Source organism: Psittacula echo (genome assembly GCF_963264785.1).
Source record: "Psittacula echo genome assembly, chromosome: 24".
Lineage (NCBI taxonomy): Eukaryota > Metazoa > Chordata > Aves > Psittaciformes > Psittacidae > Psittacula > Psittacula echo.
In genome coordinates, this window is record NC_137759.1 from 4,697,608 (window position 1) to 4,721,322 (window position 23,715).

Sequence of the window (23,715 nt, forward strand, 5' to 3'; positions counted from 1 at the left end):
CGCCCATGGGGCAGCCAGGATGCTCTGCTCCAGCTGCGGAGCAGGGAGGAGAGCCCAGGACTACGGCTCCCGCTCCCCGTCTGCTGGGTAAAACAGCGCCAGCGGGTTCAGACCTTTGCTTAGGGGATCAGGTGGCCGGAGTAGTAACCAAAAGTGGAGTAGGGTTACCCCGGGCTCATTCATAATGAACACAGCACAGAGCTGGCGTGCTCCGGGCTGCCTCGGCACAGTGGCGTGGGCAGGGAGGTGAAGGGGACAGGAGGCAGCCAAGCATGGGAGACCATTATCCTGGCAGCAGTGCCTGGGTATATTTGTTTAGTGTAGAGACACTAAATCAGAAGTGTTATAAGACGTTGGGAGAGTTTTTTCCTTGTGAGTTTGCAGGTCTTGCCTGGCTGCATCCTTCCCATCCAGCCCTGTGGCAGCAGAGCAGGAGTGGAGGCTTCTGAACTATGGGGAACCAAGCAAAGCCTCCCCCTGAGCCAGCTCAGGTTCCCGAGGCCACCAGCCAGGCAGAGCCCATTGCAAAATGGCCCTTGGCACGGCTGTGAGCAGCCTCCTTGAAGGCAGAGGCTGCCGAGCAGCTCCAGAGCAAGCAGCTCTGGTCCTCAGGTGGCATTTGAGGACCTCCAGTTGCTGGACACAGGGGTTTGGGTGCAAGGGGTGAAGCCCGAGCAGTGCTGGAGGGAAGGTTGTGTGGCTGGTGAGGAGGGAAGAAGGGGCTGGAATGTGTGCCAGGGGCAGCAATGTGGTCTCTGGTCCCACACTGTTGTCCCACAGCAAGGAAAGAGGATGCTGCATTCACCCAGCTGTAAAACCCCTCCCTACGGCAGAAGTGATAAGACTTCCCTCTTGATTTGGTTTATTGGAAGAGAAAGGGGAATGTGTCTTGCCCCACCACTCCAGGGTGCTCCTTCCTCCATGGTGCCTTAGGAAAGGGACAAGGATGAGGGATTCAGGTGGAAGTGGTGCCTCATCCTCTTCCTGCTGTGAGCTTGCCCCAGCAGTTCCCACCATGTCTCCTGGTGTGGAGCCTCCTCCTTTACCCCTCCATCACCCCCTAAAACAAGCACCAGCCACCTTATCAGAAGCTTTGGGCAGGGAGGACAGTCACCTCTGCAGGGGTGGCTGGAAGGGCTGCCTCTGCCCTCTGTACCTCCCAAATTGCCTTTGTAGGGCTAAGAAACACCCCGCATGGCCTTGGCAAGCAGCTCTGCCACTTAATTAGGTTACTGACAGTGCTTCGTTATGGAAAGGCAGCTGAGGAGTCTGCAGGCCCTGAGAGGTGTTTCCAGGCAGCCTGGAAGATCTGGGGCACAGGAAACAGGGAAAGGGAAGCAGAGAAAAGGGAAAGCAGCAGCCAAGTGCTAATCCCTGGGAAGGAGGGCAGCCAGGCTTTGCGCAGGGTCGGTGCTAATCCCTCATCTGGGAAGATTGTGCCATGGATGCTTTAATCTCCACTCCAAGAGGGTGACGCTGAGCATATTGACAGGACAGGTCTCTTTGTGCAGTGCTGAGCATCCCCTTGTCCTGCGGGACCTCACTGAGCCCAGGGCCTGGGAAGGATCTGTGCCACTGGATGAGACGTGGACAGGGAGCAGAGGGGATGTGGCATCCCACCTGTGTCATGAGTTTGCAGGGCCTCTGGCTGCATCTCTTTGCTCCTACACTGCCCCGGAGGGTCTGTGTCCCCCATTATCCAGGGGCACTCATGGTCCCCATGCCTCTGTGTGTGCGCTGTCAGTGGTGCCCAGCAGGCGTGAGCCAGGCAGGGAGCAGAGGCTGGGATGCGAGTCTGCTTCTGTGTCTCCTCTTGCAGGTCTCTCCCCCTGCCTCAGTTTCCCTGCTCTCCTAACAGCACGTGCAGGCAATGAGGCTCATTTAGCCCAGCTTTGCACAGGGCACAATCACTGGGTCCCACCTTAGATGCTGAGGGTCCTGGAGGCCTTCTTGCTGGGGACTGGGGCTTCATCATTGCCACGGGACATGGTTTGGGGGGAGTTTTCCAATCTCAGCCCCCACGGGTGATCTGGGGCTGGGCAGGACTTTGTTGGCCTCCCCCAAGCTCGCTGCTGACTCCGCATCTCTCTCCCTTCCAGGTGCATGGGAGAATGGTCGTGAGCCCATAAGACCATGCTCTACACAATGAGATGTTGGCTCCTGGTCCTGGTCCTCCACCTGGTCCTGCTGAGCCCCCGGCGGGCGGCCGCCTGCCCTGCCCGCTGCGAGTGCGCCCCGCAGATCAAGTCAGTGGTGTGTCACCGCAAGCGGCTCACCTCCATCCCCGAGGGCATCCCCACCGAGACCAAGATCCTGGAGCTCAACAAGAACCGCATCCGCTGCCTGAACCCGGGGGACCTCTCCCCATACCCGCTGCTGGAGGAGCTGGATTTCAGTGAGAACATCATCTCCAATGTGGAGCCGGGCGCCTTCAGCAACCTCTTCAACCTGCAGACCCTGCGGCTGCGGGGGAACCAGCTCAAGCTCATCCCCCCGGGGGTCTTCACCAAACTGACCAACCTCACCCTCCTGGACATCAGTGAGAACAAACTCGTCATCCTGCTGGACTACATGTTCCAGGACCTGCGAAACCTGAAGAGCCTGGAGGTGGGTGATAACGATTTGGTGTACATCTCCCAGCGGGCCTTCTCGGGGCTGCTTGGCCTGGAGCAGTTGACCATCGAGAAGTGCAACCTGACCTCCATCTCTGCCGAGTCGCTCTCCTACCTCCAGAACCTGGAGGTGCTGCGGCTCCGGCACCTCAGCATCTCTGCGCTGGAGGACCAGAACTTCAAGAAGCTCTACAACCTCCTGCAGCTGGAGATCGACAACTGGCCGCTGCTGGAAGACATCTCCCCCACCAGCTTTCAGGGCCTGAACCTCACCTTTCTCTCCATCACCTACACCAACATCACAGCCGTGCCCGCCGCTGCCTTGAGGAACCTGGTGTACCTCCGGTACCTGAACCTGTCCTACAACCCCATTAGCACTGTGCTGAAGGGCTCCTTTAAAGACCTCATCCGGCTCCAGGAGCTCCACATCGTGGGTGCTCTGCTGGTGTCTGTGGAACCACAGGCTTTCTCCGGCCTGAGACAAATCCGGCTGCTCAACCTCTCCAGCAACTTTCTCTCCACACTGGAGGAGAGCACCTTCCACTCCGTCAACACGCTGGAGACGCTGCGGGTGGACAGGAACCCTCTGGCCTGTGACTGCCGCCTCCTCTGGATCCTGCAGCGGCGGAAGACACTCAACTTCGACGGGCAGCAGCCCATGTGCTCCTCACCACCCGAAATCCAGGGCAATGCCCTGCGGGACTTCCCGGACTCCGTGCTCTTCGAGTACTTCACCTGCCAGAAGCCCAAGATAAAGGATCGGAAGCTGCAGCACGTGACGGCCCGGGAAGGCCAGTCCGTGTCCTTCCTTTGCCGGGCGGATGGGGAGCCAGACCCCTCCATTGCCTGGGTGTCCCCCCAGCACCGCATGATCACCACCCGCAGCACGGGGCGGGTGGCCGTGCTGCCTGGGGGCACCCTGGAGATCCGCTTTGCCCAGGTGCAGGACAGTGGCACCTACATCTGCATCGCCAGCAACGCCGGTGGCAACGACACCTACTTCGCCACCCTGACGGTCAAGGGGCGCCTGAATGACGGCTCCCACTATGCCAACCGGACTTTGTACCTCAATGAGTTCAACGACACCTCTCACAATGACACGCAGGTCTTCTTGAAGTTTACGTTGGACCTCAAGACCATCCTGGTCTCCACGGCCATGGGCTGCATCACCTTCCTTGGCGTGGTGCTCTTCTGCTTCCTCCTCCTCTTTGTCTGGAGCCGGGGCCGCGGGCAGCACAAGAACAACTTCTCAGTGGAGTACTCCTTCCGCAAGGTGGACGGTCCCACCACCACCACCGGCCAAGGAGGAGCCAGGAAGTTCAACATGAAGATGATCTGAGCCTCTTCTGGTAGAGAACTGTTGTCTGCTGCCTGGCCGTGGGCACAGCCGCAGGAGGATGGGGCCAGTGTATGGTGATGTCCCAGGGCTGGCGATGGGACATCGCTGTGCTGGGACATGGCCGGAGCCATGGTCAGAACCGCATGGACCTTGGGGTTGGAGAGCGATGACCCCAGCCCCATGGTGAGCCCTAGGGGCACAAATGGCTCAGGGGCCATCCCGGCTCCAGGGGCTCCCAATGTAGCCAACATCTTTGCTACCAACTATGCATTTCTCCAGCCAACAAATCAGCAGCGTTTGGACCTGGGAAAAAAAAAACTGACTCTGTTTTTTTCCCCCCTTTCTCTTTTTTTTTTTTAAGAGACTCTGGAAAACTTTCCTGGTGGTTGGTTCTGGTTCTTCTCTTTTCTTGTTGTTGGGTTTTGGGGGTTTTTTTTGGTCCAATGATTTTTCTTTTTGTAATGAATTTCCAAGAGAAAAGTCTTCCGTGGCGATGCGGGACTGGGAGAGGCACTGGGGGAGGTTGTGCTAAGTCGGGGTGCCCCCCAGCCCCTTGGCAAAGCTGGATCCCCAAAGGCACATCTGTGCCTGGAGAGCTTCCCATTGGCAAATTTAAGACACAGCATCTGCAAACGTGGGTGCCCAGGGATGCTCCTGCACAAGCAATAATAACCCACCCAAGGCTGGGCTCTGAAGAGGCAACAGCAAGAAATAAAAGGGGGAAGGAAGGCAAAACGAGGCCAAGGTCATTAAATGAGGAGGAGCAGCCTTGGGGTGATGCAAGGCCCTGTCTTTGCGTCCGCCCAAGCCGCAGTGGGAGCAGCAGGGTGAGGAGGCAGGATTCCTACAGTGCAAAAGGCGCTTTTGGGCCCATTTTGCTTTGCTTGCAAAGTCTGCAGCAGAGCAGGAGCTGGCTCGTCCTGGGCAGTGGGGACCGTACAGCCCAGGAAAGAAGAGAGAAAGGCTTGGAATGAGCAGCTCAGGAACCAACAGCAAAAGCAAATACCAGGAGAAGGACCCGGCTGGCACCTCTGTTGTGTCCACCCAGATCCTGCACCCTCCAGCGCTGAGGACCACGGGTCGGTGTCCCTGTGCTCCGCTCCCTCCTGCCAAGGGGATTGTTCCCGACTTCCCATCCCACCCCTGCCCACGGCAGCGCTGGCTTCAGCTCAGGGATAGGATTTTGGGTGGGAGAAGGAGCAGAGCTGGCACAGATAGAAAGGAAGAGCCTGGATGGGACCTAGACAGGTCAAGGAGCCCATCACTTCCTTCTCTTCCTCTTTCTTCTCCTCCCATGTGCACCCATGGGAGCTGCTGCACATCCCACCTCTGGCCCCGTTCCTGTGGGCACATCTACCTACCTGGATGCAGGGCTCTGGGAGCTGGAGAAGGCAGTTGCCCATCTCCTGCTGGGCATCCCTGGGCTTTGGGGGCTGCACTGGAGGCAGGGGCTCCCAAAGGGTCAGGGCTTTGGTGCACAAGTAGCGGCTCAGATGCTCCCCTCTCGCACCAATGGGAGCCCCAGGGGGGAGAGGAGCGATGGAGCCAGTGGGTTCAGCACCCACCCTCCTCTCCAAGGTGCTCCCGCTGGTCACTCACAGGATCCAGCCCCAAAGTGGGGGGGATGCTGCCCGTCTCTCCCTCCGCATGCCCGGTGCCCCCCGCTCCCCAAGCCGTGCATGCCATGTCCCACCGCGGTCTCACCCGCGTGCCCTTGTTTGGTGTCTGAGGTTTTTTAGCTGCGGGGTTTAGGGGTGGGAAGGGGGCCAGGGATGGACCCTTGTGTCCAGGAGCAGAGGCAGGTTTGGGCAGTGCAGACCTGGCACCGTTTTGTATGTACCGAGCATGTGAATTGTATTTGCGGGGCAAAGAGACAAAAAAGGGACTTTTGTGGCTTCTTTGGTTTTTTCCCCATGTTTGTTCCCGAGTAAGAAAAGCCAAAATGAGCAAAGCCCGAGCAGGGCTGGGAGCAAGCGTGGAGCTGGGCAGAACCTGGAAAGGGCAGCTGGAGTCACTTGCACCACATGCAGGATTGGTGCTTTTGTGCTTTCCTGCCCAGTGCAAGCCAAGGGAGTCCCAGGATTCAGGCAGATGTTAAACCGCTGGAGCTCGGCTGGGATGTGCAGCCCATCGGCTGGTCATCACCACCATCAGCTCCACAAACCCCTTAATAAACCATCTTTCAGAGGATACTGAAGTCCCTATTTATAACTAATAAAGGATTAATGCGCATATGTTAACAAACTGCCGCTGCTATTAATCTATTATTAATTATTAATAGGGTGTTTATAAGGATGCGCCTAAGCTGAAGGGTGCAAAGCCAGCACCTCCCCTCCTGCTTGCAGGGAAATTGGGGTTGGGGGGTTAAAAGAGGATTCCCATACACACAGGAGTGTGCACACATGCATGTATACACATGCACAAAGCCAAACCCCTCCGATGAGACTGGAAAACAGAGCTAAGCCTCCCCAGCACCCAAATTTCCCTCCTCCCAGACTCCGTGCCTGACCTGCCCCATGCCAACCCCAATCCCAGCTTTCCCAACATGGTGCTGGGCTGAGGACTGCGAGGCTGAGGGGTGGTGGAAGCAAAGGAGAAAGGGGCCCTGGGCCAGTTCTCAGCTTCTGCACCCCTAAAATTCCACACCCCACTGCTCCCCGTGGACCAGGGAGGCTCAAACACCCGCCTCAGCAGCACGACAGAGGGTGGTTGTGAAATAACTGGGTGCTGCCAATGCCCTGCACCTCCTGCAGTCACCGTGGCAAGAGCTGTCATGGGAGTAAAAGAGGAAATGGGGTTTTTTTCTCATTTCCTGCATGAAATAATACCCCATGGCACAAGAGCAGCCAGGAGGTGAAGGGTCAGGGTTAAAGTTTGGGCCAGTGCTGAAGGGCCTGGGTGCACCGTGGCCTTGGACACCCATAGGAGCCAGGACTGAGCCCACCCGCTCCCTCAGCAGCCCCTGAGGGATGAGAGGTGCTGAGGAACCAGTTCAGGTGGTTTCGGTGCCCTTTGTGCCCACACAGGCCCAGCAGTGCCACAGGTATCACCCTGACCTACCTGGAGCCGGGCATGAGCATCCCTGCAGCAGCCACATGTTGAGAATGATGTTGATGGGGAAGAAAACACTGAAAAATGGAGACAATTAGGAAAAAAAGCAATTTTCCAGTGGGTGCATTTAAAACTCGTATCTCCCACTGGGAAGAGAAACCAATTTCCTTACAAATTAAAAAGATTTCAGCTAAATAAAACTCCCCTGCATCAGTTCTCCAAATCTCACCCTCTGCAGATCGGGGGGGACAAACGGCTCCACAACCCCTGGACCACAGACTTCAGTTGCCATCAGTGTCCTGCTGCTGCTTTATCCCCCTGGAAAGGACAAGGATTCAGGGGTGTCCTGATGCTTGGAGAAGCAAAGCAGCTTTTGCTTCCCAGTTCTGCAAGGCTTGGCAGTGTAAAATCACAGTCGTTTTAAAGGGCTTGGGTTGCTTTTAAACTTGGCATCGTCTTTATTCTATTAAGAGGCATCCGGAAATTCGCAGCTAATATTCCTGCAAAAGGCAATTCCTGCCTGCCCACTGCAGGGCTCCTCCAGCCTCATGCCCCCTCTTTCTAGCTTGATGGGGTCACACTCATTGCATTAATTCTGCAGTTTTATTCCTAATGGTCTTGAAGGTAACATTACTCATTAGGGAAAAATATGGATGCTTCTAATGATTTTCTGTTGCTTAAAACAGTTTGCAGTACAGTCATTAACATAAATCACTTAGTGGGATGAAGGATATACCTACACTGACCCCATTGAGGAGCATCGTCAATAAGCTCAGGACCCTGCTGAATCTTAAATGCTCCATTTATATTCATAGACCCACAGACTGGTTTGGCTCAGAAGGGGCCTTAAGGCTCATCCAGTTCCAACCCCCTGCCATGGGCAGGGACACCTTCCACTACAGCAGGTTGCTCCATCCCTAAGATCCCATCTCAGTCTCCCCTCTGGCAGGTTAAAGCCATTCCCTGTGTTGGGAATGGACATGGTGAGGGAGCAACACAAAGCCAGGCAGTGATGGGCCAGGCAGCAGCGTGGGAAGGACCAGCACTGGGTGTCATCTCCCAAAGCCTTGCACATCCTCCCCAGGCTGGTGCTGGATCCAAACAGGACTCAGCCCCAACACATATTTTCATCAGCTTTAGCACGCAGCCTCAGCACAACAGAAACAGCTCCCATCACACACCGTGACCCAACAGACACAAACCGCCTGGCTTGCTTGGGGCTGGCTGGGGAACAGACTGCAAAATACACAGCGAGGAAGCTACGAAGCCATATCCTGGTCTCTCAGGACACGGCTTCAGACTCCCAGGCACCCACTGAGCCTCAAACCAGGCTCCTAAAGCCCTGGAGAGGTGCCTGGTCCCACGGGCACTGCGTAGTCCAGCCCAAATGGTGAGAATACAGTGGATGTTTCCACCTGCTTCATGCAAATCCGTGTCCCTCAAAGCCTGCTCATCCCCAGGAGAAATCCTTGGAGCTGGCTTCCCGCAGAGGGCCTCACCCACCCTTCCAGGCCCATTGCTAACCAGTTCCATGAGCTATTTGCTGATGAGCTCAAAGGCTGAATAGAAGGGAGGAGGTATTAAAATATTCTGGGGTGTTTTAAAAAGTGTTAAAAGAGTGACTTTATCCTAGAGGGGATACAGACACAGATGGGGGGAGTTCAGCAGCTGACTTGGGTCACTTCGTGCTCCCTCAGCACCTGTAAAGCCTTGGGACGAAAACAAAAGTGGCTTCTAACAACTGTGGTCCTCTTGTGCAACGGCTGCAGGAAACCCCAGCAAAACCACTGAAGAAAACAGGCAAATCCCACCTCGCCAATCCATCACAACCTGAGAGCTGGGAATTGACTACTCGGGGGGGGGTTACTGTGGAAATCTCCCCTTCGATGCAGATGCCAGGTGGAAAGCAGTCCTGGAGAACGGCAAAGCCTCCTGAGCAGCTTGGGGGGGGACACAAACCCGCTGCAGGAGGTTGCATCAAAGGCCAAGCCTCCGGCTTCCTTTGGCCTTACGAGGTTTTGAAAGAGCATCCTCCTGCGAGCGGGGCTGCAGCGAGCGCTGCAAGGAGATTCCCGGCGGTGCCATGGCCGGCACTGGGGGAGCCTGGGATGAGGAGCGGGAGCCGCTGCGGAGCCGGGTGATGGAGCTGGAGCCCCGCAGGCCCCCGCCGCTACCGGGGAAAACTCAGAGGTAACAAAACTGCTCTGCAAACGGGGCCAAATCGGAGCTTCCCGCAGCACCCGGCAGGGCTGCTTCAGCCCGATGCTTTGCACCGTGTCAGAGGCAGGGTGAGAGCCTCACTTCCCCAGTGGGTAACGGGGGCTGAGCTGGGTCAAACAGGGACAAAGCCTGGAGGTGCGCGGTGCCCGCAGCGAGAAACGGAGCTCCTAAAGAAATCCACTGTGGTTCTGGTGCCGCTGGTGGTGGTGGCAGCAGGGTCAGGGCTGCAGGTTTGCACTGAGCATAGGAACAGGGAAGCGAAACCCCAGCGCGGCTGCGGACGGCTCCTTCCCCCCGCGCTCCTCCCCATGGGCTCCTGCTTTTCCTGCCCCGCACACAGGTCCCCATCCTGCCCCACACACCCGGGCTGTGGGTGCAAAGGCACCCACACCTCTCCCACCATCGTGTCCTCCTCGTGGCCACCCAACAGAGACCGCAGGGCAGACAGAAACCTGTGTGTACAGACACGCATGGGTCTGAACCAGCATGTGAAGCCCCTGAGACAGTCCCCACCCCTCCAGAGCACCCCCAGGATCCTCCAGGGCAGGACCTGGATTTCGTGGGCCACCAAAGGCGCTGCCTTTTGCCCCCAAACCGCTCAGCCAGGGCTCCCCAGGCCACTGCTTCTCCTTTTCTCCTTATTCTTCCCCTGACCCGGCACAGGAAGGAGCCAGAGCCCCCCCGGGGGGGTGATTGCTGACTCCAGGCTCCATGCAGGGCCACCATGCAGGCACAGGGCAGCATGCGTGCCCGCAGCAGCAGCCTGGACCTGGGTACCCCGATGCCAGACACCCCGAGGAGCCACCCACCCCGGCCCCCCAACTCAGCCCTCATCTACAGCAACGTGGGTGAGTGATGCCCCGACCCCGCTGTCCTCCTGCCCCCCAATGTCCCAGCTGGGGTGGTGGGGATGAACCCCACTGCTGAACCCCACATCCTTCTCCAGTGGTACCCAGCCATCACCCCCCTGGCTGGCACTGGGCATCGCTTTGGGGCTGGAAATGTGCAGTGGGGCAGATAACAACGTGTCTGTACTCCCACCCCACACCATCTCCCACTTTCTCCCCTCCTCCCCTTCCCGGGAAGGTCTCAGACCCACTGTGTCCGTTCCTCCCTCCCCAGGAGAGCTGCGGGCTCACCTCACCCCCCGCAAGGCCTGCCGAGGGGAAGGAGCTGGGAGAACCCCCTCTCATCCCGGTGGGACCCCCGTGCCTCCCCCACTGCCCAAAAAGCAGCTCCAGCGAGCGGAATCCCTTCCAGAGCCGGGACCATCCCAGCGCTGTCGGGGTGACCCCACAACATGGGGCGGCAGCATCCCACAGCCCCATCTGCAGCGTGAGGAGGGGGCTCCCAGCTCCATCCCCTCACCGGACAGACCCTCCTGGGCACACAAGAAGCGCTTGAGCAAGTCCCAAAGCCTGGGGGAACCAGTGGCCTGGAGCAGCCTGCAAAAATCCCCATCGCCCCTCCCGGCGGAGCTGACGTTTGGGGTGGCAGACGGGGAGCTGGGGAAGCTCCTGCAGCTCCTGGACAGCCCGGACAGGGTGTGCAGGGTGGTGTTGGGGTGCCAGGCGGCCGCCCTGGCCCGGCTCTCAGCGCGCATCCAGGAGGAGCTGGTGGGGCCGGAGGAGCGGCAGCAGCGGTTGCAGGCGGAGCTGGCAGGGAAGAGCTGGGCAGCGCTCAGCATCCTGGAGCGGGCGCCGTGCTGCGAGAGCCGCGATGCCTGGTACTTCCCGGTGGGCTTCAGTTTCGAGCAAGCCCAGGTGGTGTGCGCAGCCAAGGTAAGCAGGGATTGAGGGAGAATGGTCCGGGTGGAGCAAAGGGAGCAGCTCCTGTGGCTTGGGGGGGCTGCGGTGCTGTAGGCAAGTGTGAACCGGGAGTGTTGCCTGTTCCACGCTGGTGCTTCCCCTTTTTGCACCTACTTCTGCATTTGCTAAATGAGGCAGCGCTGCCAGCGAAGGCAGGGAGGGTGACAGCTCCCAAACAACATCAAGGGAAATGGACCGCTGGGGGAAATGCCCTGGCTCATGGTCTTGAGGGGCCAGCGTACACAAAGGAAAGGACGGAGCAGAGCTGGCTCCTCAGGCAGTGCAGGATAAAACCCATTAAAGCAGCTTTGCAGCTCACCTGGAGGTTACACCCCACCTTGTTTCCCATTTCTTGCTCAAAGCCATTCTGGTGGGTGCCAGTGGGTTTGGAGGGTGCAGGGGAGCCCAGCAGCATGGTGGTGGCCCTGAGCTGAGGTGCTTGATGAGGCACCCCGTGGCTCCATCCTTGCAGCTGACCATGCCTTGTCTCTCCTTGCAGGTCCCCAAGCCATGCTGCACGAGCCTGGGGGTGCAGAGCTCCCTTGGGGTACACTGCAGCATCCAGCGCGTGATCGGCCGCTTCACCGACCGCCTCCCTTGGGAGCTGGAGCTCCCGGGAAGCCCTGGGGAGCAGAGTCCGTCCCTGCGCGGAGAGGAGCCAGCCCATCCTGCCCCCCATCCTGCCCTGCAGGTCCTCATCTCCCCTGAGGTTCCCTACCAGACCCTGGCAGACTTCGTGAAGGGATCGCATGGTTTGCACAGGACCTGCCCTGGGCACTATGAACGCCTGGCTTGCCTCCTCCTCCTGCAGGTGTGCATGGGGCTGGAGCATCTCCGGGTGCAGAACGTGGAGCAAGGGGATCTCTGCCTTGAGAACCTGCTGCTGGTGCGGTGCCCGTGTCCTCCCCAGAGCCAGCAAGGCAAGAAGGCATCGCTAGGGCTTTCCCTTCCCAGGCTGCTCATCAGCAGCTTCCACAAGGTTAAAGATAAGCAAAGGCCTTATGCTACCAGCCACGAGCAGGACTGGACAGAGGGGCTTGCTGCACCACCCTCCCTGGCGGCGGATGAGCTGAATGTAGGCATGCTGATCTATCAGCTCTTGCATGTGGACATCTCTCTGGAGAACGCCTTGGGGCTCAGAAGCAATAGACTTCCTGAAATCCCGTCCCTGTCCATCTACTCCACGGGACTCAAGCGGCTGGCCATGCTGCTTCTCCACAGAGATCCTTGCAAGAGGGCCTCTGTTGAGCAGGCAAGGAGCATCCTGCAGGTCCTGCTCTGGGGGCCTCGACAGGAGCTCTTTGCCAGGACCAAGAAGACCCTGCCCCTGCTCCGGAGCTGGGTGGAGGTGAAGAGGGCTCTGCTGCTCCTCAGGTTTGTGGAGAACTCGGCTGGGGCAGAGGGGAGCCCTGGCCTCGAGGAGTGGCTCTGCTGCCAGTACTTCAAGGAGGTCACCGAGCACACGCTCTACCAAGTGACCCAGGCTCTCTACACTCCCTAAACGCAAGCTGAAGTTTAGCCCTCCCAAAAGGTCTCCTCCAAGCCAAAAGCCCATGAGGACCTGGCCAAATCCACCAGCTCACGAGGAGCCCAAGCTGGTCCCGGCTGGGGGAAGTCTGTTGCCAAACCCAAACCCACTTTGCCCCCAGCACAAGAATGGCGAAGCTGGGACCAAACTCCCATCCGTGGCTCCCACAACGCAGGGTGTGTTTTTATACCCTCAACCAGTTTTTGTTTGATAGAGTCCAGTTTATCAGAGCATCTCAGGAAAGATGACTGGATAGAAGCCACAGCATCAAGTGCCAGTTCCTAAGCAGACTTTATGAAGCTTGGACTTTGCACAAACACCTCTCAGACCTCTCCCGTGGCCACGAGGCTTTCACAGTTTCAAAGCCACACGTTACAGCTCACCTGAATGCACTGTTAGCAAAGGAGAAATGCAATAAATACCTCGTACAACCTGCTCTCTTTGGAAACAATTTGTGGCACAGTCACAAATATAAATGACATTTTAAAGGGGGAAATACAGCAGCCACGCAGCTTCAATAAAACCCAGAGCTGAGCCTCTTAAATACTGGTCCTTTATGTGCTTCTTTGACAGCATTACACACACCAGTAATGTATCCACAGAGAAACACAAAGCCAAACTTCCCTGCCCAGTGGTGATCAGCCAGAACAGCCTCAATGGTGTCTAATAAATAGCTTGGGTCAGTTTATGGCTGGTGCACCAGGAACCAGGCTGCAGGATTGGTCTCTGGCTGCACCAAGGCAGGTCCATGGCATCTGATGCTTGGTATGAAGCACCATGTGGGATCCATATCCTGGTCCCCAAACCCATGCAGATGATGAGTGACTGTCACAGTGAAGTGCCATGCAAGGCCCTGCTTGGTTCATCCAAGAGCATCCTCCATGGGCTGTGCACACAGCAGGATGGACCATCCCGGCCTTCCCCACAGCTACTGCTGGGGCAGCCCCAGCATGCCCATGGACATGGGCACATAAGGCAGTCACCAGAGCCTGTGGCATGGCTGAATTGGGGAGGATTCCTCTTGGGAGTCCCTGAGCTCTAAACAACCCCAAACCCCCCCCCCCCAGTAAAACAGAGTTGTGACACATGCACCCCCCAGGTGAAACCACAGAGCAGGATGCTCTCTGCTCCATCATTTGATGGGTTTCTGCCTCTGGCTCTGCGTATGGAGCATGGGCAGGCAGCAGCCTCATCACCTGAGGCTGAAGACCCAGCCAAGACCACAGCACCTCTCTTCAAGACTTGGGGGGGCTTTTCCTTCCCAAAGCAGCACCCGAAGCAGCGCAGCCTCCAAGGGGGGCCAAACAAGCTCCCTGAGCACACAGACCCGAAAGGGTTCACCACCCGAGCACAGCCGTGCCACAGAAATGTTGTTCTAATTTCAGTATAGGCTTTTGGGCCAAAAACATGCAGGAGGGGTTGTCCGGGTGAGCCTCAGCCCTGTCCCCACCGCCTCTCCTGTAGTATCTCGCATGGCTACAAGATGGCAGTAAAGTCCATGGCACGGCTGGGACCTGCCCAAAGCCACCTTGGGCACGAAAACAAAGTCGAAACCTGCCCAGCCCAGCAGAGGTGCACCTCTGAGCATCCCCTGCATCCCTGCTTCTGGTCACCCCCTCCCCTTCTGCCAGGAGCAGTCCAACTCTGGGGCAACAGCACAAGAGGGACATGTAGAGAGGCCAGAGGGGGCCATGGAGATGCTGTGAGGGCTGGAGCAGCCCTGCTCTGGAGCCAGGCTGAGAGAGCTGGGCTGGGTCAGCCTGGAGAAGAGAAGGCTCCTGAAGGGGAGACCTTAGAGCAGCTCCAGTGCCTAAAGGGGCTGCAGGAAACCTGGAGAGGGGCTTTGGACAAGGGCCTGTAGGGACAGGCCAAGGGGAATGGCTTGAACCTGCCAGAGGGGAGACTGAGTTTAGGCGGAAGTTCTGCTTGGATTAAAGAACACATGCTGTCCCCATGCAGCTTACCACACTCTTATGCTGGCCTCCCTGAATGAGGTTTCAGATCACTCAGCAGGTAACTTTAGCCAACCTGTAACCCAAAGGGGGTGAAGGCAGCATAATGCTTTGGGGTAAACAGAAGCTTGTTCTGCTTCCTCACATCTGAACCTGTTTCTGCCTTGGTTCTGCTACAGCAGGCCACCAACAAAGACCTTGCATCTCCGCCTTCCTTGAGGGCTCCCCAGCCAGTGATCCAGCAAAGAAACAGTGACTGAGCACAGATGCAGTGTACCGAATTACCAGTGGAAGTGGACCATTATTTCACTCTAGGTAGGGCTTTGAGAGGACTGCTGAACTCCTTCAAGCCCTGGCAGATCACAGCCATGAGCTCCAGTCAAGCAAAGAATGACCAACACCTTTCCATACCTGTAACTTTAATGGCAGGGGCAGTTCCAGAGCCACCTCCTCAGAGTGTGAGTCTAAAACAGCTTAAACCAGCAATAAAAAGTAAAATATAAATTTTTATTTAGAATTAAAGCAAATACTTCAGTATCACAAACACAATATTAAACTTCAAGAAATATACTGCTAATTTGGAGGGAGCATTTATTTGCACAACCACAACATGCGCACAAATCCAGAGAAAGATGTGGAGTCTGAAATTTTCAACATCTCACCACCAGAGCAGTTGGTCACAACATTTCATACAGAGTTATATATGTACTGTAATAGATGTTGACAAAATTTCTACAGAATCATCTTTATAGACAACAAGAAAGCTCTAAGAGGCAAACATTGCAATCTAGTCTTCTTCTGATGAGTCTCTCTCAAGCGTGTAGGCCATGAAGCAAGCATCTGGTCTCTTGGGGACAAGGGGATGCCCTGGTCTCACAATCTCAAAGCCCAAAAAGCTGAAAGTCCGGAGCAATGCAGCTAGGAAAAAAGCAGAAAACATTTCATCCACTGATGCTGTGCAACAGTTCAAGTGTCCACCAACACCAGCTACAATGTTCCCATCAATGGAGACAGTGCCATGAGCCAACACCTACCTCTATCATCTCTGTTCTTGTGGAAACAAATGAACACATGATCAACTCTAAGCTGTTCTTCAGCAAACTCCAGAAGAACTGCAAAACTGCAAGACAAATACAACATGGTCAGCACACACAAGCAAGCACTTCCTTTAGAGACAGTGAGATCCTGTTGACATCGGCACAGGAATTTACAGGCCTGAGGAAGGGAGTGGGGTGGGGAGACTCACACCCAGAGGCCGTCCCCAAGCCCCAGGCCTAACTCAGAAATCTTCAGCTAACACAGGTAACATGCTTTACTGTGGCAGCTGAACAGAGAACTGCAGCGACATGCTCAGAACCAGGCTGGTGTTCTCAGGTGACAGACGGAGCCACACAATACCTGGGAGAAGGGCTTCAAATTACAGACCTTTTGGGTGGTTCTGTCTGACAGAACAGGGGTCCTCAAAGCAGGATCACTTAAGCTGCAGCCTCTTATGCAAGAGCATCAAGATCAGCAGAGGAGATTCTCCCCCTCTGCTGCACTCTGGGGAGACCCCCCTTGCAGTTCTGCATCCAGCTCTGGGGCAACACAGCACAAGAGGGACGTGGAGCTTCTGAAGCAAGGCCAGAGGAGGCCATGGAGATGCTGCAATGGCTGGAGCAGCTGCTCTGAAGCCAGGCTGAGAGATCTGGGCTGGGTCAGCCTGGAGAAGAGGAGGCTCCAGCGAGAACTTAGAGCAGCTCCGGTGCCTGAAGGGGCTACAAGAAACCTGGAGAGGGGCTTTGGACAAGGGCCTGTAGGGACAGGCCAAGGGGAATGGCTTGAACCTGCCAGAGGGGAGACTGAGATGAGCTCTTAGGCAGAAGCTCTTCCCTGTGAGGGTGCTGAGGCGCTGGCACAGGGTGCCCAGAGAAGCTGTGGCTGCCCCATCCCTGGCAGTGTTCAAGGCCAGGTTGGACAGCGCTTGGAGCAAGCTGCTCTAGTGGAAGGTGCCCCTGCCCGTGGCAGGGGTTTGGAACTGGGTGAGCTTCAAGGCCCCTTCCAACCCAAACCATTTGATGTTTCTATGGTCAAGCACCATAATTAAGACTTCAAACTTTAGAACAATGAATGCAAACAAATGACAGTGAAGTGCTATCCCACCCTACTGACAGGCCTTCAAGAGAGAGGCAAGTTAAACCAGAGCTGCATTTTAGCCAACCCACCTGTCTTTGCTCCCTTCAGGCAGAGCACCACTGGGAATTTCAATGTAGAGGTTGTTGTTGTTCAGCACTGCTCTCCAACTAATGTGTTTGGCATCTGTAAGCCTTGACTGGACATTCAGAATTCTTGTCCTGTTATTAGATGTTAGTTCTTCTGTTACATTCAGCCGATTATCCTGCAGCAGTGAGATGTGCATGGTTATTTCCAGTTCAGTTTGAAGAAGGGGTAATTCCATTGATAGGCTTGAGGCAAGAAACACATTCAAGCTCACCAAACCGCTTATTATTGATACTCACCGAATAAAATAAATTAGCTGAAAGATTGTGATCCCTCTGACTATTCCCTCGCCCACCTGGGATCTTCAGGGGTGGGTGAGGGACATCAGGAGCACCACCGAGGCCCCGGACCCAGGTTACTACAGCAATTGAAGGGAACCCTGGAACTAGAAAGGGAGCACAGTTAGAGGTGCAGAAAGGGAGTGTTAGACAAAGGGATTATAGGAATTAGATGTTTTAAACAGTGATCAGATAGCAAGACTTAGAAAATAAAACCCAACCTAGGGCAAGAGAACTCCTCCCACGGCAACCTAAACAAGTGGTAAGACAAAGGAGCCTCCAGACCAGGGATGGAACACTGTTGCCTTGCACCCAGACCCACAGGGTCAGAAAGCTGCTACTGCAGTATTCTGAGGGAAAGACTAACTTGGAGATGAAAATACTCTCAGCTTGAAGTGAGCAGGGTATATATCTCAATACCAAGGCAGCAGAATGCTTGACCTGAATTCAAGAGAAGCAGCATTCTACTGTCACATACATAAGATGCCATTTTCTCCCCCACCTTGTTCTTGGAGCTGGCACCAGTGTACCGCCCCAGCAAGCCACGGGTCATTTTTCCCTGTGATGTATGTCCCTAATGACCTCAGACCTTGGCACCAGCACATTCAGCTTGAGGATCAGAAAGCTACATGAAATAGCCTCGCAGATGTCACTACCTCAAATGCTTTCACCATGCTCCAAAACAAAATCACCACTTTTCACTCTGAAACCATACCTGAGCATCTGGCAAACCTACAAACCTTTCTACCGCATTCCTCAGAGCAATTTCACACTGCTTCAGTCTTTCAGGTTAAGAACGTTATCCTCTTAAGATACAAAGCCTATTTCTTGTATGCACACTAAGTTTCACACCATCCACATAAGCCTGCTTAAATGAATGAGGCTGCTACTGTAGCAAGAGCCATGGTGCCTGGCCCCTCCCTCTGCACCATCCTTCACCCTGCAGGCTCACTCTTGAGTTGCGTCATCTCAGCAGATGCAGCAATCGAGGCCCTTGGGGAAATTTTCACAATCATCCTGTCTGTGAGTGCCAGCAGCCATTTGCAAATCAGAATAAACATGTACCAAATAATCCACCATTTTGCATAGTTCACACGAGTTTCCTCTTTTTCATGAGCTGCAGATTTGGGATGAATTAATCTGCATCAGAAAGGCACTGAATGCCCATATAGATGAAATATTATACGCGGGAAGACATTAGTCAACACAGCAACTACAAAGGTTTATTAAAAAAATGAAATTACACTATTAAAGGAGCATTAAACCCATTATTTTACGCTCTTTGAAAGGATCAAAAGACACTTGCTCTCAGTATGAGCATTAGGTACTTGTTTTCTCTCACAATGACTGCAGAGCCATGCATTCATAATTACCTTACAAATAAACCTTTAAGCACCCAGTTCAGAAGTGCGCAGTGGCAACCCTTGAGCCAATTTCCCCTTTCCCCCAATGAAGGGTGGTGCATAATGAAGGCTGCCTACACTTTGCAATCAGCAATGCATTTTAGAGTGATGCTTGTGCGCACCTACACCTCTTCGAGGAAAAATAAACTGTAAATAGCAGTGAAGTATAAAAATGGCCCTCTAAAAATAATGCTAGAACTCATTTCATAGTCCACATACAAGGTTTAATCCCAGCTCCCTTCATACGAGGCAGATTGACATCCTAAGTGTCCATCACCCAGATTCAGGTATTTCCACCCCAGCATCTGTCGGGATTGTTTAATCTTTTGGTTGAGTTTTAAACTAGCAGCTCTCCTAACGCTCTTATATTTTACTTTAGGCTCGGTACCCTCGGTTACATTTCAAGAATATCTACGATTACATAAGGGGATAACAACTCCAAATCCTTTGATATCTTTACTTAATTGTTGTTTTTTCCCCCCTCAGGGGTTAGAAGGCACCTCCAGGCCCTGCCTCCGGCCCGGCTTTGTTTGCAGGCTCCCTTCGGCCCGTTGGCTTGCTCGAGAGCCGCTTACCCGGAGGGCAGCGAGTTGGTTCCAAGGCTTCCTCCCATGGCTGTGACAGCTCCAGGGAGCTCTCCCGGAGGCAGTTAACGTGGCACAGGGCGGGAGGCAGCCGCAGGCACCCCCCGGGACGGGAGGACGTGTCGCCCAGCACGGTGGCGGGTGACGCCGCATGGAACCTGGGTGCACCCGGCGCTGCCACCACCGTGGCCGTTAAAAACCCCTTTTTTACCCCCTTCCCTCCCTCCTTTTTCTGAGGGGAAGGAAGGAGCAAAGGGGGCCTGGCCGTAGCGCCCAGCACTGAGGCGGCGAGGGCCGCCCCTCCCCCTGCCGCCACGGAGCACCCCTCCCCCCGGCCACGGGGGAGGCGACCGGCGCTTGAAGGACGAGGAGAAGGGTGGGCCCTGAGGGGAAAGGAGAAGGCGGCGAGCGCCCAGCGGTGCGTAGGCTGAGGGAGGCCCCGGCCCCTCACCTGCTCTGTCCGGTACTGAGGCTCAACACAGCGGGCATGATGGTGCTTTTATTCCCCTCTTTCTCTCTAGCGAAGCAGTGACTGTTGAGTATCCGCTGCAGGGAGGATTTCACCATCCGGCCGCTCTGGTCCGAACCCCGAAACCCTCCGCTGCCTCCCTCCGGCCGCTCCCCAGGCACTCGTATACAAAATGGCACCGCAGCGCCAGTGCGTCATTATATACGCTCTTCAGGCCACGCCTTTCGCCGTGGCACCGCCCCCGACTGGAAAGAGGCCCAATCCGATGAAACGTCCCTTGTAAAGCCTGGCTTCCCATTGGCTGATGGGAGCTAGGGGGCGGGGCAAAACAGAGAGCTCTTTCTCTATGGGCTGGCTGCGTGAGGGGGTTCAACATTGGTTAGCAGGGCTCAGGGCGGAGAGGAGAGGGGAAATGGCAGCCTCTGATTGGCTGAACCCTCCGTGGCTGGGCGAGGCCTGGCGGGGTTCGGCCGCGGAGGCTTCGGCGCGGCGCCGCAGCCTTCACTTCCCCGCAGAGCCGCCGGTTCGAGTCCCGCGTCCGCGCCCCCGCCCGGCTGAGGTAAACCGCGGGCGAAGGGAGGGGCTGGGCCCGCCCCGGCTTTGCGCATGCGCGGGGGAAGCAGCGGTGAAGTGGCCGCGGAGGAGCGAGGCGGGAGGGTCGGAGCGGGGCTTGGGGGCTGTGGATTCCAGCGGCGGAGGCAGCAGAGGGGCGGCAGCGGGGGCCTCCTGTGGGGAGCAGGGGGCATCGCCCCCCCTCCCAGCTCCCACTCAGAGCGCTTGTGGGCAAGATGCTGAGAGAAACTTGGACTAAAAGCATAAGAGGGTCCCCCAAATGCTGGAGAGGGGCCTTAAAAGGAGGCCCCCAAGTTGTGGCTGGGGTGCGGAGTTTGAGGTGTGTCTGTGGCCCCACTCGCAGTGGGCAGTTTCGCTCTGGCCTGTGCGTTGTGCTGGCTGGAGCAGTAACGTAGAGCTTTGGTTGCCTGGGAAATGGTTGATGGTTGCCTTTGGAATGGAGAAGGGCTTTGTGTTGTACCTTCACGAGGAAGCGAGTAAATCCCGGCTATTTACAGAGCAGAAGTTGGGCTGTAATACAACGTAGCGCTCTGCTTTTCATCTGCAAGGATTTGGCAAATCCAAGGCCTGGGGACGCAGTTGGGTCTTTCCACAGCCCCATGGCAAGAGGAAAGGATGTGAGTTTGGAAGCTGTATGCTCCAATTCTCTTTTGGACAATAGTGGTGAAAACACAGATTCATCCTCTTGGGGCTGGGGGTCAATCTAAAATTCATCTTAAAAGCAGCAGATGTGTACAAAAGGTAAATAGAGTATAATAGGTTATAATTGCTGTGACAGGAGAGCTTTGTCTTCACCATTTCTGAACATTTCAGCCTGAAAACCAAGTCAGAAGCACATGACAGAAGTCAGGGCCCATCCTGAACAGTGTGGCTTATCCTGTATGGAAAGACAGCTCAGAATGATGGTTTAAATGATAGTGAATTGAGTTTGCATTCAGGTATGCCTTGTAAATCAAGTGGGAAAAGGTGTTTGTAGAGCTAAAGAACACCACTAAAGAGACATTGTAGTGATTTTCAAAACAGTGGCTTTCTAAAAAGGAAAACGTCAATGTAGATGGCTGTGTTTCTTTTTGCTTTATTCAACCCACGCTGGGCATGCCTATTTTATTGCCTTCAGATGCTGTAGCTGCATTTGGGCATTTGATTATATTTTAGGGGTTTTTTTACTATCTTTCTTATTTGTATTTGCTTTAAAATATTCCCATCCAGGAGCTCTGAGTCCATTGATTGGTTCCACTTTGCACAAGGATAAGTGTCTAAATCCCAACCCACCTTCTGTGTCCTGAAACTGCTCTGATTGACTATGATGGAACAAAGTGTATTGCTGAAAGAAAACACTCTCTGTTCTCCTACAGCTTAGAGGAGAAGCTGAGCCTGGCCAGCAGCCAGTGGCTAGTCTGGGAGTTGTGGTAAGTAAGAGGTATGAGAGAAAAATCCCTTTCCTGCTGCAGCTACATGCACTTAGCTCCCAGAACACAACATAACTGAGACATTAGTGCTTGCTTTCACCTCGCGCTCTAGATTTGGTAGTTGATTTATGAAGGGGAAGCTGGCTGCCATTTAGTGCATTACCCAGAGACCGATTTGAAACAATGGGAGAGCTGCAATTCAGGAATATCCGGACCAAATGAAGCACATCAGAGAAGATTTAGCAATTCATGGTTTGGGTGTTGTATTAGAAAGGTTTTCCTGATGGGGGAATGAATGTGTTAGTCAGTGGAAGGGCTGCCTGAGCATTTTGTTTCATTATTTCTAATAATGTCATTTATTATTAATGTAGTAATCTGACTGTAATTCCTTATAATGGAACTGTGTTAGAGATCATCCTTGCAGCTGCTTTCCTCTTTACTGTGGCACTGGGAACAGCTTTGCCCTTTGGATGCTTGTCATCTCCATGGGCCATCATCCTATTTTACAGTGAGTGATCCAGCTGATGCTGCGGTGCTCTGTAGTCTGCAAAAAGCCCAATCGACCTGTTTTGCTTTTGTGTGTTAAATATGGTGTGGGATTAGTTCCAGCTGTGGTTTTGCTGAGATAGCCTAACTTCCAGTTTAGCAGTGACAGTGATTCATAAAGCCTCACAGAGAAGCGTCTGACTCACGATTTCAGGATTACCAGCTGAGGAAGTTTGAGATTTGCCATCTCCAGCTGTTTTTTTACCTCTGGTTTGCCATGATTCCCCTATCCATGGCAGTAGGCAGGAGTAACTACATGTCAGTGCCTTAGTTACTCCAGCTGCATCCCTAGTTTGACATTTGAGGCCAGGTCGGACAGGGTTTTGAGCAACTTGGACTAATGGAAGGTGTCCCTGCCCATGGCAGGGGGCTTGAAACTAGATGAGCTTTAAGGGCCCTTCCAACTCAACCCATTCTATGATCATAGTCCAAACCCATCTCAGTCCCAGGGCTGAGTGAATGCTCGGTTCACAATGGGCAGTGAACCCTAACAGCTGGTGTGTGGGCATCAATTCCTGCTTGCCTGTGTCAGTTGTGGCACAGCAGCTTTCAACACAGAGGCAGAGAATCTCATCCTCTGAAAGACTGGAGGAAGAGTTTATGGCAGCACAGGAGTAAGTTGAAGTCAAATTTGAAACTGATGGCTAATGTAAATAGATGTTAGAGCAAGAAATGGGCAGGTTAATGAAACTGAATGTCCTTCCTCTTCCTTGTGTGTTTCCAGGTTGGCAATTGTTTGTGGTCAGATGACACGAAACTAGTGCTTAGAAAGATGTAGAGGACCTGAAACACTCGTAAGACTTGCCAGTTCTGAAGTCCTGCACGTTGATAACGTGGTTGTATCGCATCTTTTATTTTGAGAAGGAAAGATAAACTGTTCCATTGTTTAGCTGATTAAAACATCACTAAATGACATGGCTGCAAATATTGGTGCTTCTGTGTGTTTTTCCGCCACTGAGGAGGCAATTGGAAAGGGGGCTGCTGCAGGTGTCGATGAAACAGCTCCCATGTCCATGTTCTAGAGGAGTAACAAAGCTCCAGTGAAGGTGAATGGGGGGAAAAAAAAAAAGGATATTTGACATGTAGCAGAACTCCCCGTATGTTTTCTGCTTGGCTGGATCATGCTGTCATAGCTCTTCTTGAATGTGGAAATAGATGTTTATGGCATTTAGCAGTATCATGGGAATTAAGCTGTCTCTTATTTGCTGACTGGGGAAGTACAACAGAAAGAAAAACATGAGCTCTCTTTTAAAGTATGTGCAGTCCTTACATACTGTTACACACTTAGTAACTCCCCAAAAATGGTAAAAAATAATAATAAATCAATTGAGCCAGACAATCAAGTTGTTCTGGTTGCCTTTTATAGAATCGTAGAATAGTTAGGATTGGAAAGGACCTTAAGGTCACCCAGTTCCAACCCCCTTGCCATGGGCAAGGACATCTCATACTAGACGATGTTGCCCAAGGCTCTGTCCAGCCTGGCCTTGAACACTGCCAGGGATCGAGCATTTACCACTTCTTTGCACAACCTGTCCCAGTGCCTCACCACCCTTGCAGTAAAGAATTTCTTCCTTATATCTAACTTGAACTTTCTCTGTTTAAGTTTGAACCCATTACCTCCTGTCGTATCACTACAGTCCCTGATGAAGAGTCCCTGGTCCAGCATCTTTGTAGGCCCCCTTCA

At 54.3% G+C, this 23,715-nt stretch overlaps 4 protein-coding genes across 8 annotated transcripts in view; 3 read left to right on the forward strand and 1 right to left on the reverse strand.

The window, feature by feature from the left end:
* Window positions 1-2,133: 2,133 nt before the first annotated feature.
* Window positions 2,134-4,156, forward strand: LINGO3 (leucine rich repeat and Ig domain containing 3; the record flags this gene model as incomplete). The annotated part of the gene is made up of 1 exon (XM_080633906.1): window positions 2,134-4,156. One exon carries the CDS (start codon window positions 2,134-2,136, stop codon window positions 3,949-3,951), a length of 1,818 nt encoding a protein of 605 aa, XP_080490032.1. The 3' UTR covers window positions 3,952-4,156.
* A 4,929-nt stretch (window positions 4,157-9,085) lies between these two features.
* Window positions 9,086-12,531, forward strand: PEAK3 (PEAK family member 3; the record flags this gene model as incomplete). Its single annotated transcript, XM_080634213.1, has 4 exons — window positions 9,086-9,192; window positions 9,940-10,070; window positions 10,345-11,003; window positions 11,530-12,531. 4 exons carry the CDS (start codon window positions 9,086-9,088, stop codon window positions 12,529-12,531), a joined length of 1,899 nt encoding a protein of 632 aa, XP_080490339.1.
* A 2,465-nt stretch (window positions 12,532-14,996) lies between these two features.
* Window positions 14,997-19,667, reverse strand: OAZ1 (ornithine decarboxylase antizyme 1). Its single transcript, XM_080634012.1, is given in 6 exon segments — window positions 14,997-15,428; window positions 15,545-15,630; window positions 16,715-16,887; window positions 17,009-17,095; window positions 17,097-17,154; window positions 19,486-19,667. Coding segments are annotated over 6 exon segments (651 nt in total). The 5' UTR covers window positions 19,602-19,667; the 3' UTR covers window positions 14,997-15,297.
* Window positions 19,668-19,918: 251 nt separating this feature from the next.
* The window catches only part of JSRP1 (junctional sarcoplasmic reticulum protein 1), a 29,244-nt gene continuing 25,447 nt past the window's right edge, over window positions 19,919-23,715 (forward strand). For 3 of the 5 annotated variants that reach the window (XR_013958474.1, XM_080634106.1, XM_080634105.1), the window contains exons 1-2: window positions 19,919-20,062; window positions 21,286-21,485. The gene's annotated coding sequence lies outside the window, so the exon portion shown is untranslated. Of the gene's footprint in view, window positions 20,063-20,716; window positions 20,818-21,285; window positions 21,486-22,755; window positions 22,951-23,715 lie in introns of those variants that run through there. The other 2 variants (XR_013958475.1, XM_080634107.1) reach the window with 2 other exon arrangements.